This window comes from Candoia aspera, chromosome 10, assembly GCF_035149785.1.
Source record: "Candoia aspera isolate rCanAsp1 chromosome 10, rCanAsp1.hap2, whole genome shotgun sequence".
Classification (NCBI taxonomy): domain Eukaryota; kingdom Metazoa; phylum Chordata; class Lepidosauria; order Squamata; family Boidae; genus Candoia; species Candoia aspera.
The window spans coordinates 25,160,661-25,178,648 of NC_086162.1; the positions used below are offsets into that span (position 1 = coordinate 25,160,661).

The following is a 17,988-nucleotide window of genomic DNA, read 5'->3' on the forward strand; positions in this document are numbered from 1 at the left end:
TTTATTCGTTCAGTCGCTTCCGACCCTTCGTGACTTCATGGACCAGCCCACGCCAGAGCTTCCTGTCGGTCGTTGCCACCCCCAGCTCCCCCAGGGACGAGTCCGTCACCTCCAGAATACCATCCATCCACCTTGCCCTTGGTCGGCCCCTCTTCCTTTTGCCCTCCACTCTCCCCAGCATCAGCACCTTCTCCAGGGTGTCCTGTCTTCTCATTATGTGGCCAAAGTATTTCAGTTTTGCCTTTAATATCGTTCCCTCAAGGGAGCAGTCTGGCTTTACTTCCTGGAGTATGGACTGGTTTGATCTTCTTGCAGTCCAAGGCACTCTCAGGATTTTCCTCCAGCACCACAGTTCAAAAGCATCCATCTTCCTTCTCTCAGCCTTCCTTATGGTCCAGCTCTCGCAGCCATGTGTTACTCCGGGGAACTCCATTGCTTTAACTATGCGGGCCTTTGTTGTCAGTGTGATGTCTCTGCTCTTAACTATTTTATCGAGATTGGCATTGCTCTTCTCCCAAGGATTAAGTGTCTTCTGATTTCCTGACTGCAGTCAGCATCTGCAGTAATCTTTGCACCTAGAAACACAAAGTCTCACAAGTCCTACGCCAAATGTAAAATAATGGCTAAATCCCTGTATAACCACTTCCAGAACTGCTTTTGCCTGTTTTTGGATCTAGTTCTGTTATATACACCTGTAAAGTATCGTGTAAACCTGAAATGTAAGTGTAAGAAGGGAAATGCCGTATTCTTTTCCTTTTCCCATAAGAAAAATTAATATGCACCCGTTCAAGTGCATGGTATGCACTAGGAATTTGGATTTATTCTCCAGCTATCAGAAGGTTGCATGCCCAGCCCTGATTTAAAAAGCAAGACTTTATGATCGCCAGTTGATTTCTTTGTGTAGCTGAATGCAGCAATGGAAAATTTGGGACCTAGGTAAGATTGGAAGTATTTTTGCAGCAATCTATGGGACACTCCTCAGAACTGATTTTTTAAAAAGTATTCATGATTGGCAAGTAACTACGTAACCGTTCATACTCGTGGTAGTGATACAGATCAGTGAAATACATGCTGTAGACCAGGACTTGCAGATATTGCCCTGGTCAAAAAGTGGGGTGAGCTTTTTTCTTTCTCCTGCACCAAGCGATGGTGTCTCACATCACAGCTTCTCTTTCTCTTGGACAGACTAACAGCGGCATCAGTTCCTGTTTAAGGAAGACAGAACTACCAGCTCTGATCCTACGCAGTCACTGCATGATGCAGTTAGAAACTCTCTGTGCGCATAAAACTGTTGCCCGCATGAGCTTACAGAAGTCGTTGCCTGGGGGCTAAACGCACCGAGTGTGTGTTAATAGTAGCAAACGTCTTAGAACACGTGTTTGTGGAAATAAATGGGAATCTGGCAAAAGTGACGTTTCTGCCTCTCCAGGAAGGAAAACGTTTTGAAACTTACATCACATCATCGACATACACGTTTGCATTAGCTGTACAGCTAACAGTAATAAAAATACTATTTTTATTAGTGTATGTCACGTTAAGTAACAGATTTACCAAGTGGGGTCTGAAGAGCAGAGCAAGGGGCTGAAATGGTCTCGGGAGGTTGTCCTGTTTCTGTAGTAACTCGAAAAGCCGTTTCCAGTATCAAGGGAACTTTTGGGACATTTGGATCTGATGTAATGGTAGGACTCCATTTGTTAAATATAAGTATGTAATTGGATTCACACATCTATGTATAAGTTATGGCTTATACTGGATTGGACAGTATACCAAACCAAAATCAATGTTTGGATTGGAATAGTTCTATGTATTTATGTACGTATTAGATTTATCACCCACCCACCATTATAAAACCATAAATGGGGAAACTATATTATAGTCATGCGTCCCTGGCATTCTGCATCACCTTAGGCCCTCCGACGTCTCTCTCTCCAATAGTTTCCAGAAGACCAAAACTGTAAGGGGCTGGGGGTCACCCGTGGCTCAAATGGGAGGCTATTTCAGCGTATAGGCACTGCCACAGGAAAACTGTGCCTATGAGATTCCATAATAAGTACATCACAGAAATGGGGGGCTACCAGCAGTTTTGCTGACCAAATGATTTGGGCAGGTCTATTCCAGATGAAGAAGGAGGTCCTGATGATACCTCTGAGGACCCTTGGTTGATAGAGGACTGATGCCAGTGCCCATGTTTTCCTAGCCATCAATACTGTGGTCAGGAACCTGCTGTTGCTCACTCCTGAAGTGAGAGGTATTAGAGGGAGATATTGATTGATTGATTGTTTACATTTCTATGGCCGCCCATCTCACACAAGGTGACTCTGGGCGGCATACACCAAAGAGCATAGCATTCCTGTGATGGGATGGGATGCCTTGTAATGTGATCTCGTATTCATTTGGGCTTGTAGACTTGGATGAAGTGAATGGTGCACTGTCTAGTACGTGTTAGATCCATGCTCTTCCTGGTTCCATTGAGTGGCTGATGGTGGATTTAGTCAATAGCTGGATCCAAGAAGTGATCATTGCTTCTTTAAAGGAGAGGGGGTTGTGCTGAGTGCCTTCAAGGAATCACTGGTATGGCCTTCCCAATATGTTAGACAAACATTGCCTTGTTTCCTAATAAGGGAAGGTTACTGAGGAAGTGAGTGGCTTCACCTATAGAGTTCTAAGGGGTAACGAGGGTGCTTTAGAGGGTACAGGCCTGGGGATGAGATGGAAGTGGCACTGGTCACTCTGGTGGATGACCTTTGTTGGCTTCTGGATAGGGCGGATGGCACCTCTTCTGGTCCTCCTCGGTCTCTCAGCAGCATTTGATGCCATTGGTTTCTTTCTGGACCATCTGCAGCGTGTTGGGGATTGTAGCCAATGCTTTGCAGTGGTTCTGCTCATTCCTAAACAGGCGGTACCAGTTGGTGGTTGGGGAAGAGACCGACCAATTGGGTGCTCTCTTGTGGTCCTGCAGGGATCAGTTCTGTCCTCCCTGCTTCTCACTGTCTATATGAGACTGCTGGGAGCTGTTATGTGACAGTTCAGGATGAATCTACTGTGCCGACGATATCCAGCTAGACATCACTATCTGAGGCTGGAAATGCTCTGCAAGACTCGATCCAGCGCTTGGGGGCTGTGTGGTGAAACAAGGGGAGCTTTAACAATGTGAAGTGGCTCTGGGTCCAGCAGTCATCTGGCTCTCCCTTTGCCCTGGTTTTTACCCTGGACTCAGTGGCACTTCCTGTGAATGAGCAGGTCTGCGACATGAGCGCCCTTCTGAACTCGTCGCTGCTGTGGGTTTGCAGATTGATGCTGTGGACAAAGAGACCTGTGCACGTATTCAGCTGGTGTGCCGGTTGTGGCTCTGTCTGGAGTGGAAGGCCCTGGCAATGGTAACTCATCTCTTCAACACCACACTATTAGACCCCAGAAACGTGCTTTATATGGGGCTGCTTTTGAAGACAACCTGAAAGCTGCCATTGGTACAGAACACCGGTGCTCACCTGCTGGCAGGTGAGAGTCCCTGCAGCCTTATAACTGCAGCCTCTGTGCTGCAGGACTACATTGGCTTTTCATAGGCTTCTGGGTTCAGACTGTGGGCTTTAACACTGAAAGCTGTCCTGGCTTGATTCCCAGGAATCTGCAGGACCGCCGCCTCTAGATATGACTTAGCTTGATGCTCCCAGTATAAAAAAGGCTGGAACCATAGGTGCCATAGGCAGTGTTTTTAGGTAAAGGTCCCCATTTTGTGGAACAGCCTTCCTCTGGAGGTCTGGTTGGCACTGACTGTGATATCCTTCTGCACGGCTGTTAAGGCAGAGCTCTTCTGCAGGACTTTTGGATTGTGACATGTATTGATGGGATTGGCTGTTTGGTCTCCACAGCTGGCACACAATTTCTCTGTTGTCTTGTGCTGTTCTTTGCTGGGCAGTTTTAATTGTGTAGCTTCTTGTGTTGTAACCTGCCATGTGTTACTTCAGATTAGGTGGCATAGAAGTTTAATAAATATCAACTTTATATTTATTAAATTGATATTTATAGGGGTGCACAAAGCATTTTAAGCTGAAGTGGTTGTATGGCGTTTCAGAACGCTTCTGGAACAGCCAGAACAGCTTTGGAATAGTTGCGCTAAACAGGAACCCCTGTTTGGGACTCAGAATGCTTCAGGTTTAAAATGGTCTGCACGCCCATTCAGTGTACTTTTCCTAATTCGTGATGGAAGATCACGTCCTGTAGTAGCAAAGCCAGTGAGAGTGGCTCCCGTATTTGGTTCCCCCACTTCGGTCAGTGAATTTCCACATGGTTCCAGAGCTAGGTTGACTTTGGCGTTAGGTGCCTGGTCTGAAAGCTCAAGTATGTCCTCCATCTGAGAACAGCCCATCTGTTGCCTGAGATTAAACGTTTCAGATCCAGATGGTTAGGGGCTTAAATCAGCCTTTCCAAAGATACAAATGACCCATTTCAGAGATTTTCTACACTTGAGCCGCCATAGTGCAGCGAGAAAATTGACAGCTCTGCGAGGTGCTCCTTTCCCCATTGTTAGGTATACAGTATATTCAGTGGACTGAAGCGGCACCTCTGGCGCTGTTGTGCTCTCAGGCTCATTTGGCGTTTGCTTTATTAAAAGTGATTTTTAACAGCATGTAATTTTGAACACTTAAACCACACCAAGCGGAAAGTCAGCATTCAATACAAATATCACCAATGTTGTTTGCAGAACAAGTGCCCTTAAATTAAGTTAATTTGTGGTAAGCTTAAAGAAAGGGCTCGACGGGGATGTGTTTGCTTTGGGTTAAGAAGAGTACCCAGCAGACAGGAAAGTTAATTTAGTCTTGAGCTGCTTGTGGTAGGGAAGTGTTACTTGTTCCTTAACAATAAAACATGATCGTATAAAGTTGTTCTTCTTGGACTCAGTGGAGGATTAAGTAGGGTTGGCGGTGGTTCATGCGTTTGCGATTGGCTAGATTCACAGATCACACCAAGACCGTGATGTGCTTTGGATTTAGCTTAAGGGTGGGCAGCCAGTAGCCCTTGGAGCCCTCCCGTCTGTCATGACTTCTGAAAACTCATGACACATATCCCTAACTTTTGAGGTAGAAGACAAATGAAACTGTTGTCCTGGCCATGAATTAGGCATAGCACAATTAATAAAACAAAACCCCACAAACTTCCCCTCGAAGTCCTGCCCTGCTGACGTACATGATATAGAACCACCCATTTGGGGCCTCAGCTGCTCCATCGCACCTGATCACACATGCCCATCCAAAACTTGCCCATCCCTGGCTTAGCCTGATGCGTGAATCCTCCATCAGGATTTGTAAACTATGGTTTATGGCTTAGCCTGATATAGAATCCAATTCTGGCTTAGTCAAGGAATGATATTTTTAAAAACCTGGCATATTAGAATGTAAATCCAGCCACAGTGTCATGTTTTATAAAAAGGAGCATTCAGTACTGGGCCCCAGAATGTGGGATATTTGGAAGTTAATTTGTGGATGATTACGAATTTGCTAAAAATATGTCCCTGATTGGTCAGCATTGTTAAAAAAAATGGGTTAGTTCGTCAAACTCTAGATCTTGAGTGCCAGCTTAAAAGAAGCATTCTCTGTTCTCTCTTTCGGAAAGGTGTGTTTCATCTGGCAATGTCTTCTGTGATCCATGTCGCTTTTTTCTAATTGATATGCAAAATGTAATCAAGCAGTAGAAAATATGCGAACAACTATCAGTATAATCTTATGCATATTTTTCAGAGGTTGTATTTTCAATAAGTTTCTGGCTTAAGATATATTTGAGTGGCTTCCCCATGAAAATGCCATGTTCTGTTCTCCTTCCCACACAAAATAATACTCCTAGCTGCATTTTCGTCCACTTTTCATGTGAGACTGCCTAGGTTCTTCTTTTAGAGCAGTGTTTTTCAAACTGGGCCACTTTTAAGATGTGTGGACTTCAACTCCCAGAATTCCCCAGCCAGTATGGGAATTCTGGGGGTTGAAATCCACACATCTTAAAAGTGGCCCAGTTTGGAAAACACTGCTCTAGAGCATACTTAGGTACGTATATATTACTCATAAGATTCTTCGGGGTTGCTTATTTGCTACTTTGAGTACTTAGTACTGGTTGTAGGTATGAAGCTCTTCATGCTGGTGCGGGCCAGTCCATACGGGATGGTGGTGGTGAAACCGGGACAAGAAGATATCAAGGGAGCTAGATGGAAATCTTCAGTGTACTGGTCATTCCCCATGAATGGCTTAAGATATTACTTCCTTATTTTGTACATTTGAATCTGGCTTTCATGTTTGTATCCTCAAAAAGCAATTCATGTAAAATAAAGTGTTTTATAGAGAGGCTCTCTGTATTTGCTAAATAGTAATAAAAACTTGAATTGTTTATCTGACATTGTGCAAATCCCTGCAAGGTTAAGGAGAGCAGCAAGGATGGTCATACTTAAGCAGTCAGGAAGATTATAGGAGGAACCAGGATGGGATAAAGCAGATTTCAGCTGCTTTTCAAGCTGTTAGATGTTGGAACACTTGAAGTGCAGTTCTTTCCAATGTTAAAACTTTTCTTGGTAGGAAACTTGCCGGCACAGTATTATCAAGCAGCCAAGTTGAGACACAAGAAAGCCACAAGACTTCATTAAGCTCCTGTAAATATTTTAGCAGAGAATTGCTTACTGGCAGTTTTCCAAATTGGAGAACTTACTTGCCCTCATTAGGTATATCATATCACTGTTATTTTTACTGTTTCATTTAATAAAGTGTCTCCCACATCTTTTTTAATGGTGGAATAATACCCTGCTGCCTTTTTCCTTAAGAAGAGGGGTATATCATTTTGCTGATTTGTCTTGTAGAAGCTTCTGCCTCTTTCCAACAATAGCAGCTCCGTAGCTTATAAATATTCTTTAAATGTGCAGGCTGGTTGTACAGATGTAGCAAAATCATAACATGATTATATTTCTTCAGTCCTGAAAATTTAATTGATTATAATTTTTTTCTTCTGGATATGTGAAAAACCCAGCCTTCTAGGCTACTCAGTGGAGAATGGAGCTGGTTAAGATCACAGCTACCTTTTGAGGTGTACTTGTTCTTAGGATAAACCCTTGGTCAGATTCAGAGCAGGTTTGAATTTCTAGTGTGTGCCAGCTTCCTCCTTCCCACTTTTTTTAAGAGTTCAGAATGTTTTATCTGGTGACTCAGCTGATTTTTAAACTGTGGCTTAGAAAAATGGAATGTACTTAGGATCAAATGCTCCAGGTTTCTTTTTCTAAATCAAATATACAATAGCATTAGAAACTTAGAGCAACCCTTTGTCTTTCTTAATCCATTCTGAATGAAGAACTAGTTAAGCAGCATAATTCAATGATCAGAGCAAAAGATATTTTATACTGACTGCAGATTCAGAATCTGCGATCAGTAATAACTCTGGAGGCCAGCACTGTTGTCCTGATGTCAATCCCCCCCCCCATTTTAAAGCATCAATAACAGATTAAATCTATTTTAGAGTACACCCACCAGATTACCATGCCTAATATATTTCAGAATTGCTAGAGCTGAGACAAATTGCTTACTGCTTTTTAATTAACGTCTGTGTTCACACTCAAATTCTGGTTGACCTATCACAATACACTAATCCACTTTGTTCTCTTTACACAAGAAGAACAAACTGCCATTCTTGAACCCTAAAACAAAAACATGAACCATTCAGTAATTTGGAAGAAGAAACATGAGATCCGTGTTCCCCAACTTGGTGCCCTCCAGATGTGTTGAGCCCAGCCAGAGGATAAGGACAGTTGTAAGCCAATACTACTCGAAGGGGCCGAGTTGAGGAAGGTTAAGCTATAGTCTTATAGCAGTTGTTCAGTTATTTTTACCACTTCAGGCTGTGCTCTTAAGTGGGTTTGCTTTTCCGGCATCTTCTTGTTGATGCTACGGTATTTTAACTGTTTTATAGTCAGGCTGTAAAAGAAAGCTTATAGCTTGCAGATGACAAGCAGTTATGTAGCTGATTCTCACAGATCTACGGATGCGGTATTGTTTTGTTTATTTATTTGATGTATATTCATCTTTTCTTCCAAGAGCTTACAGTGTCTTACATGAGGATCTTCCTTTAATGTATTCCCACAAAAGCAACTTTTTGAGGTAGGTTGGGCTGAGAGAGCATGGCTGGCCCAACGTCACCTAGGGAGCTTCTGTGGTTGAGAACCTGGATCTCTCCATTCCTAGCCAGCATTTCACCACTGCCTTCTCATCCACTGAAATTAATATTTTAACTACAAGATAAACCCATATATGAAGTTGACCCACGTAGCTGTTTTCATGTCATTTTATTTGTGTAATGGTTTGCTTAGAGAGTGAGGATTGTTATTCTTTTGTTCAGTAGCCTATCTAGTCAGCTTCTTTTACGAATGTGTTGTTTCAGGAAAATTTGGAAGTGGTGTTGCCCAATATTCTTGCTGGGATCCTCCATCTTCAGCATTTGAAATTGCACAAAGCAAGATAACAGATACTTCAGGGCTGAGTTATGTGCAATTTTTCTCTTTCAAGAAAGCATTTCTAGTGCTTTGGAAATACAGTCTCTTGAATCTGCCAGCAGAAAACAGTCTAAGATCCAAGTGCTGCTAACCCCACATTTTCAGTGGAAAGTATTAACTGCAAAACTTACCAAATTTCAACAAAGACCATCAAAATTTTTAAAGGAACAAAACCCACAATTCTAAGGAGGCTACCAATCATTGTAGTCTTGTACAAAAGCTGTTGCATTTAAATTCCTCTTATGTTTTGGGCAGCTTGGAGTTTAAAGAAGCCCCAAACCTAAAAACCCATTTCTTGTCACATCTAGACACAAACATCTCTGGCAGTTATTGGGAACGCAAGATAGAATATTAAAAAAAAGCTTTGCATTGTGATCGTACTGTTTGTTACTCTGTGAAAGTAAAAGACGCACAACGTTTATGTGTATTTCTGGCAGAGGGGTCTCAAGTAAGAATGCCCACTTGGTTCCCCACTCCACTGATCTATATTTATGAAAGCTGGGCTGTGTTGGGGATGGTTCTAGTGTAATTAACATTCATACCCTCCTACCGTGTGTGGGTGGGTGGCGGCTGAAAAGAAGGCAATCTCGTGCTGCAACAGCATAGTAACTTAGCCTGTTCAAGCGCGAGGAGCACCATGTAGTGTGTGAGTGGCAGCTAGAATGCGTACGGTTGTTTTTTTCCCCTCTGCCTGGACTCTTGTCTTCCCGTAATTCCCTGTTAGGGAATGTTTGCAGTGATGCTAGAAAAGCTGTATCTGCCCATTTCTGCCTGTCAGGAGAGTACTAAAAATACAGGATTGTTGCCAAGAGAAGGTGACTCCATCGCTCAGATTTAAAAATACAAGTCCCATTTGTGTCATCTCGCTCTCCCTTCCTTTCCACACTCTGCCGGCTTTCCGTCCTATATCGCCATGTGCTGCATTCCCCTCCTCTGCAGGACGGGGAGGGAAATTGCCAGGGACCAACCTTAAGGCTCATTTGCATCAGGCGCTCCTTTATCTCAGCTGCAGCCTCCATGGCATTGTCCCTGGGCTTAAACAGGGTGGCACTGTGGCATTGTGGGCAGGCCGTTTTCCTTCTTGCTTCCCAGAAGAACAAACAAACAAACAGAAGCCCAGCTCAAAATGACTTCCTCGGTCGGTGTGCAGGGGTTTCCCTTCTGCAGGCTCTCTGGAAGAGAGAGAGAGAGAGAGTGCGCGCACAAGTGGCTTTTGGAATGTTGCTCTGCTGGGTCTTCTGGAGAAAGTGCTTCCTTTTTCTTCCTGGTGCAAAGAATAAAAGAAGGAGAAGGAGAGGACATCTCTGCCTCCTGGGACAGTGGCTTGAGAGCAGCCTGCAAGATGAATAAGTGCCTTATTCGTCAGATGCTATCAAAGAGCACGCTCTCGTGTTTGCTACCGCTAACCATGAGCTGTTCCTTTTCTGTAAGGAAGGGGTGGAGAAGCTGCCTTTGGAAGGGCCCCTCTCCGCTCCTGGTGTTGCTTTGTGAGCCCATCCGTTGCTTCTCCACTGTAAAGAGGGGAGCTGGGTCTAAAGGGGAAGAGGTTCTCTTAGTTTGTTTTTGGCAAGAGCGCGCGAGCGCGAGAGAGATGATTGCACGGATACTTTTCAAGGTGCAGCCTGCAAGCTAGCTTGAAGGAGCTATTTCTTCCTTCTTTCTGGCACTTTTAAAGCCTGTGCCTTTTTATGATTTAATTTTCCACTTGTACTAAAGATTACCTGTGTTGTGACTTCAGTCGTCCTGAGGCGTTCTTGTTTCTCTTTTCTTTCAGGGAAAAATGCTGAGCATCCAGCTGTGAGGGTCAGTGACAGCTGAGCTGCCGGCGGTGCACCAAGAGTCGGAACAGCCGTCCTTGCTGTGTTGGTCGTCATTCGCATGAACTGCCAGCGGTGCCCCCCACCATTCTGAGATTGCACGGGAGAACACTAATATCCTCGGAGGCAGCCACGTCTAACAGGATGTTTGGACGATGATGATGGCAAGGAAGCAAGATGTTCGCATTCCCACCTACAACATCAGTGTGGTGGGGTTGTCTGGGACCGAGAAAGAGAAAGGGCAGTGTGGCATTGGGAAGTCCTGCCTGTGCAATCGGTTTGTACGGCCGAGAGCGGACGATTTCCATTTGGACCACACTTCGGTTCTCAGTACCAGTGACTTTGGAGGGAGGGTTGTTAACAATGACCACTTTTTGTACTGGGGGGAAGTTGTGCGTTCTTTGGAGGACTGTGTGGAATGTAAAATGCATGTCGTGGAGCAGACTGAGTTTATCGACGACCAGACTTTTCAGCCTCACCGCAGCACCGCCCTGCAGCCCTACATCAAAAGGGCAGCTGCCACCAAACTTGCGTCAGCTGAGAAGCTCATGTACTTTTGCACTGATCAGCTTGGACTGGAGCAGGACTTTGAGCAGAAGCAGATGCCCGACGGGAAGCTCCTGGTCGATGGCTTCCTTCTCTGCATCGACGTCAGCAGGGGCATGAACAGGAACTTTGATGAACAGCTCAAGTTCGTTTCAAACCTATACAATCAACTCACCAAGACAAAAAAGCCCACGGTGGTGGTTCTGACAAAATGTGATGAAGGTGTGGAGCGGTACATTAGAGATGCGCATACTTTTGCCTTAAGTAAAAAGAACCTTCAGGTGGTGGAGACCTCTGCCAGGTCTAATGTAAACGTTGACTTGGCCTTCGGCACTTTAGTGCAGCTGATCGACAAAAGCAGGGGAAAGACCAAGATCATCCCTTACTTTGAGGCTTTGAAGCAGCAGAGCCAACAGATCGCTGCTGCAAAAGACAAGTATGAGTGGCTGGTGAGCCGTATTGTTAAAAACCACAATGAAACTTGGTCAAATGTCTCACGGAAGATGCAGTCCTCTCCGGAATATCAGGAGTATGTCTATTTGGAAGGGACGCAAAAAGCCAAGAAGCTTTTCCTGCAGCACATTTATCGCCTCAAACAAGAGCATATAGAGCGCCGGAGGAAGATGTACCTTGCCATGTTGCCCCTTGCTTTGGACGCCCTCATTCCAAATCTAGATGAAATAAACCACCTAAGCTGCATCAAAGTGGAGAAGCTGCTGGAGACTAAGCCGGACTTCCTAAAGTGGTTTGTCGTTCTCGAGGAGACGCCCTGGGACACCACCAGCCACGTAGACAACATGGAGAACGATCGCATTCCGTTCGACGTGATGGATACCCCGCCTGCACAGCAGCTCTACGAGGCCCATCTGGAGAAGCTGAGGAACGAGAGGAAAAGGGCAGAGATGAGGAGGGCTTTCAAAGAGAATTTGGAGACTTCCCCTTTCATCACACCCGGAAAACCTTGGGAAGAAGCTCGCAGTTTCATCATGAACGAGGATTTTTATATGTGGCTAGAAGAGTCTGTGTACATGGATATTTACAGCAGGCATCAAAAACAAATTATTGAGAAAGCCAAGGAGGAGTTCCAGGAACTGCTCCTAGAATATTCAGAGCTCTTCTATGAACTGGAGCTTGATGCCAAACCTAGCAAAGAAAAGATGGGTGTCATCCAGGACGTGCTGGGTGAGGAGCAGAGATTTAAAGCATTGCAAAAGCTGCAAGCCGAACGAGATGCCCTGATACTGAAGCACATTCATTTTGTCTATCATCCAACAAAAGAAACCTGTCCCAGCTGCCCTGCTTGCATAGATGCTAAAATAGAGCAGCTAATAAGCTCCAGGTTTATAAGGCCATCGGATCGCAATCAGAAAAACCTGCTTTCAGATTCCAGCATAGATAGGATCAACTTAGTCATCCTCGGCAAAGATGGACTTGCGCGTGAGCTGGCCAACGAGATTCGAGCCCTTTGCACCAACGATGACAAGTACGTGATAGACGGGAAGATGTACGAGCTCTCCTTGAGACCGATAGAGGGCAACGTCAGGCTCCCGGTTAATTCTTTCCAGACGCCCACATTTCAGCCCCACGGTTGCCTCTGCCTTTATAACTCCAAGGAGTCCTTGTCTTACGTCGTTGAAAGTATTGAGAAGAGCAGAGAGTCAACGCTCAGCCGAAGGGACAATCACCTAGCCCATCTTCCTCTTACCCTCATTCTGGTGAACAAGAGAGGGGATGCCGGTGGAGAAACCCTACACAGCTTAGTACAGCAGGGCCAGCAGGTGGCTAGTAAACTGCAGTGCGTGTTCCTTGACCCGGCTTCTGCTGGCATAGGGTACGGGCGCAACATCCATGAAAAGCAGGTCAGTCAGGTCCTGAAAGGCTTGCTGGACTCCAAGCGCAACTTGAATCTTGTGAGCTCGACGGCCAGCATTAAAGACCTGGCTGATGCCGACCTTCGGATTGTAATGTGCTTGTTGTGTGGAGACCCTTTTAATGCAGATGATGTCCTCCTGCCTATCCTTCAGCCCCAGACCTGTCGGCCTTCCCCTTCTGGAAGCAGTAATGCTGTGTTACTTGAATATCCCATAGGACCACACAAGCGGCGCATAGAACTCTCCTTGCTCTCTTTCCATTCCGCCTTTAGCATTAGAAAAAGCTGGTTGGTCCATGGTTACGTTTTGTTTTACTCGGCTAAGCGTAAGGCATCTTTGGCTATGCTGCGTGCCTTTCTTTGTGAAGTACAGGATATCATCCCTGTTCAGATTGTGGCGCTCACTGATGGTTCAATAGATGTTCTGGACAACGATTTAAGTAGAGAACAGTTGATAGAGGGGGAGGAAATCGCCCAGGACATAGAAGGAAAGTTTACAGGCATCCCATGCGGTCAGCCTCAACATAAGCTAGAGATTTTTCACTTGTTTTTCAAGGATGTTGTGGAGAGAAAAAACATCATTGAAGCTACGCACATGTATGACAATGCTGCCGAGGCCTGCAGCACCGCGGAAGAAGTGTTTAATTCTCCCCGGGCTGGCTCCCCTCTCTGCAATTCCAGTCTTCAGGATTCAGAAGAAGATATTGAGCCTGCGACCTACAGCCCTTTCAGAGATGACACGTCCACGCCCACCCTGTCCAAAGATCTTTCCAAACTTTCCATGGAACTGGAGGGGAACGATGGGCTTTCTGTCTTTTCTGCTATGAGCACTTTTGAAAGCAAACTCAACAACAAAGTACCTCCACCAGTGAAGCCAAAGCCCCCTGTCCATTTTGATATCACCAAGGGGGATCTCTCTTATTTGGAGCAAGGACATAGAGAAGGACAACGGAAACCTGTGTCTTCTAGTAGCTGGCCACCTACCGATGGCTTTGACCCTTCTGATTACGCAGAACCAATGGATGCCGTGGTAAAACCAAGGAACGAGGAGGAAAATATCTATTCTGTGCCTCACGACAGCACCCAAGGCAAAATCATCACCATTCGTAACATAAACAAAACACAGTCCAACGGTAGCGGCAATGGGTCAGACAGTGAAATGGACACTAGCTCGTTAGAGCGTGGTCGCAAAGTATCCATAATTAGTAAACCGGTGCTGTATCGGACAAGATGCACGAGACTTGGCCGATTTGCCAGTTTCAGGACCAGTTTCAGTATAGGGAGCGACGATGAATTGGGGCCCATTCGGAAGAAAGAGGAAGACCAGACTTCCCAAGGTTATAAAGGAGATAATGCTGTAATTCCCTACGAGACTACTGATGAAGACCCAAGGAAAAGAAATATCTTGCGTAGCTTGAGGAGAACAACCAAGGTAACGTGTGTGTATGTCTGTGAATGTTTCTGACTTCAACTTGTGTTGTTTGACAGCCATTTACTTTCAGCTGAGTTCTTTGGAAACCCAGTGTCTGTGGGAGGGAGAGCAGAGGGCTCAGCCTCAAATGCAGAAAACTCTGCACACCCCAAGATTATGCATTTTGGAGTCCTGATCCAGTTGTTTGTCCGTTCGTGAAAAAGAATTAGGAGTGGGCTGTGATTTTAGAACAGCGGGGTATCTGTATTTTGGGAGTTTTGGAATATAGTGCTGCATATCCCTGAAAGATATGGACAGTTCATTTCCTGTTCAGAAGTGTCTATATTTGAGAAGTCATTAGGAACGTATGTTAAAGGGTGACAAAAAATATTTTCAGGGTTTGATTTGAAAGCGTTTTGGTATGAAATTCAGGTGCTGGACTAGAACCCAGGGGACCACGAGTTCTAGTCCTCCCTTAGGCACAGACACCAACTGGGTGACCTTAGATCAGTCACTCTTGTTCTCACCCCAGCCCATCTCACAGGGTGGTGGTTGTGGGGGAAGTATAAGGAAGGGGTACTATTACACTGCCCCTTGCGTTATACAGAAAAGGTGGGATACAGATCTCCTACACAAATAAATTCTCAGAAGACTCTGTCCTTTGCAGTCTGAGACAGTGGCCACCAATAACGTCCCAATAATCCCTGATCAGAGTTAAAGTTTGTGTGTCTGTTCAGCAATTACAAGGAATGCATTCTAATTAGATATTAATATATTATGTTTTCATGTAAGATTCCACATTTCTCTCTTAAGCCCAGCTTCAGAAAGCAATATACGAAGAAGCAGCTGGCCCTTTTGAAAGTGATGAATTTTGAAGAGCTAGTTGTAAAGTATACAATATGGACTTTGTGTGTAAACTTAACCTCTCTACTGTTCTGAGTGAAATGGTTTTTAACATTCCATCTAAAACGTGCAGTAAATGACAGGTTTTAATGTAAATAGGAAGTGGCAGATATATCTGTATGTTTTCATTTCAAATTTGATTATTTTTTTTTCTTAATCTGTAGTTTTGTTGAGGAGTTTTAAATGACACCAGAAAGGATTCCTTTCTTTCATGGAAGGGCTTTGGTCTCTTTAAACAATGCTGTGGCTGCTTTACAAAACCGTGGTGATTTCATACTTGCAGCAGCTGTCCCACTGCCAGCAGGGTGGACTTCTCTTCATTGGCAGGAGAGCCCTGTTACTAGAAGAGGAAAAAAAAAACAAAGGCAAGCCAGATAGTTTTTTTAAAAATGCCCTCTATTAGGAAAAGCTTGAATAATGATTCAGAGCTTGCTTCTTAGAAAAAAAACTATTATGTTTTACTTTAAAATCACATGATGGCTGTATATATTGGGAGCTGAGAGTAGTGAAAGCTGAAAGCCTTTTTTTAGAGAGCTACCCTTCTTCCTGAGTCTACAGTGGTGTCTTAGATCTCCTAACTGGAAAACAACTCTTGATTAGAAAGGATGTGAATATTATTAACTCTTCCATTACTGTCTGGGACAGTAAAACCCTCTAGGCTCCTTTTTTTGTATCAAGCCATCTGTTTGAACTGTCAGTGAAAGGAAGAGGGTAAAGTTAGGTGTCAGGAGGGAGGAAATGGTCAGCAAAGCTCTTTCAGCAGCTTGCAGAAGTTCCAGCTTACCATCAGGAAATGAACAAAAACTGCTCATTGGAATACATTCAGGGTGGAAGAGGCTGGGAGATGGGGAAGTTGCTGGCCTGCTTCATAATCAGCAGGGGGAGCACAAATAGACAAGCGGGCCCAGTTGGTAAAGTTTTAAAGCTGAGAAAAGGTTTAAATAACCTGAGATTTTTGTTAACCTATTGCTCTTTGGGAAATACGCAAGTAGATTTTGGAGTGAAGGATATTCATTGCCATGCTGAGTCTTTCATGACGAAGCGTTCTCTAAAATGCACCCTTAGTCTTCATTTATTCCTCAACCTTTGTACATGTTTCAGGGATGTGAGGCCGTCTTCATAGCTCAGTCATAGTTTGGGATTATTTCCCTGAGTCCAAGAAATGTGTTATAAAAGTGGGTGTGTAGTTTATTCATAGGTAAAACAGGCTTTGGGTCCATCCTTTTTCTTCAATGTGCATACAGGCAGCTTGCCAAAATAATTGCTATAAGCCATATTGCAAACTTAATATGGCCTACATATTTAAGTCTTGGAGTGCCTTGCTGCTTCATTAGGCCTGTTCTCAGATGACTGTGTCATGGATTTCTAATTGCTTCTGTCACATTGATTTTTTTCATGATAAATCATTTGCCTTTTAATCTGCATTCCTGAGCTGTAAGTTTAACAGCTGATTCAGCATATGGTGTGAGCCACTTCTGTATAAAAACTGATTGAATTCGCTATACTCTTTCCACTTAAATATAACAGGAGAATCCTAATGGCAATGGACTCAAAACTGAAGGTCTAGTTCATTCCTTCTGTAGAAGGTAATTAAGAAAGTTTACAATTTTCATTATCCCAAAATATTAATTGGCCTAGATCATTGCTGAGGCAAGTCAGCTGAACATGCACAGTCTCTTATATTGCCAGCCGTATTAAAAACCAGACTGCAGCGATTATGCCAGCCCTGTCTAGCAAAAGTCTAAGTGTCTTGCTAGATGAAGAGCTTGGATGTAGCTAAGGATGGATAACTAGATATCTATGGGAAACCTACAAGCAAAATATAGCGTCTGCTTAAGGGAACTTACTAAAACCCCCAAACTTTTTACTATTCAGATTGATTCACATCTGAAAGAAAATTGATCCAAGAGAACTCCTAAGTGATAGAACAAGCATTTTTTGTCACCTTTTACTTCTAGCCATAACTGACTACTGTTTTTCCAACTGGAATGTGTAGAATTAAGACTCTTTTCCACTTGAAATATCTCCTCTTTTCATTAGAGCGGTGTCATCAGCCTTTGGTCACTGCGTAGGATAGGGGATATCTCATCCTGGTGCAAGAGCAGGCTTGCAGAGGAGAGGCAGGCTGTCCATCCCTCTTTCCTTTCTTGGTATGGAAAGAGGCAAGCTCTTCCTCCAGACCAGAGCTGGCCCAGGAGTCAAGTGGGCTAGCAGAGGAGGAGGACATCATAATGCACCCTCCTCCAGCAGCCCTCTTGTTAGAAGGCCACTTTTAAAAATATGTCTTCCTCTATGTATCTTAGGCAATGCCTCATCTTTCATTTCATTACATACCTTCCTGCATTGTAGGCAAGCCTATTTTTTACTATTTCCTTTTTGGATAATTTAATTAAAAATGGTTTTAGGCGTCCTTGTGGGTCTTTGCTAGTGTGATGCTTATGTTGTGTATTCTTTACAGCATGACGCTTCTCCCTTTCTCCATGGCCACAAGCCAGGAAGCAAAATAGCCAAGACAGATTCCAAATGAGTCTTTATCTTATTAATAAATTATAAATATTGTTTACTGCAGTAGTTTGGTGGCAAGCTTTGTGCCAATGCTGAGATCACATTAAAAACCTGCTGCTGTTCTAGAAAGTGTAAGCAAAAGGAAGCACACGGCCTTTATAATCAATGCAGACATCGTCTTCCTGATCCAGCATGTAAGAGGGCATTTCCACTGTCTCCAGTAGCCACAGGCAGTTCTGAAAGATGCCACTTAATATTAATAAATCTGTGACGTGGCTCGTGTGCTTGTCCTTCCCCCAGAGCTAACATTCAAGGAGATGTGTGTATGTGGTGCAGACAATTCTTTAAAGTGTTTTTCAAGGGAAGAGTTAGCTAGACTGAATGAAGATAATCTTTGGAATTGTGTTATATTCTCTTCACT

General features: G+C 44.1%; 1 protein-coding gene across 1 annotated transcript in view; it reads left to right on the plus strand.

The window, feature by feature from the left end:
* The window catches only part of ARHGAP35 (Rho GTPase activating protein 35), a 68,327-nt gene that overhangs the window by 11,651 nt on the left and 38,688 nt on the right, over window positions 1–17,988 (plus strand). Inside the window, exon 2 of the mRNA XM_063312430.1 lies at window positions 10,290–14,180. Coding sequence (XP_063168500.1) covers window positions 10,488–14,180 — 3,693 coding nt within the window. The 5' untranslated portion in view covers window positions 10,290–10,487. The remainder of the gene's footprint in view (window positions 1–10,289; window positions 14,181–17,988) is intronic.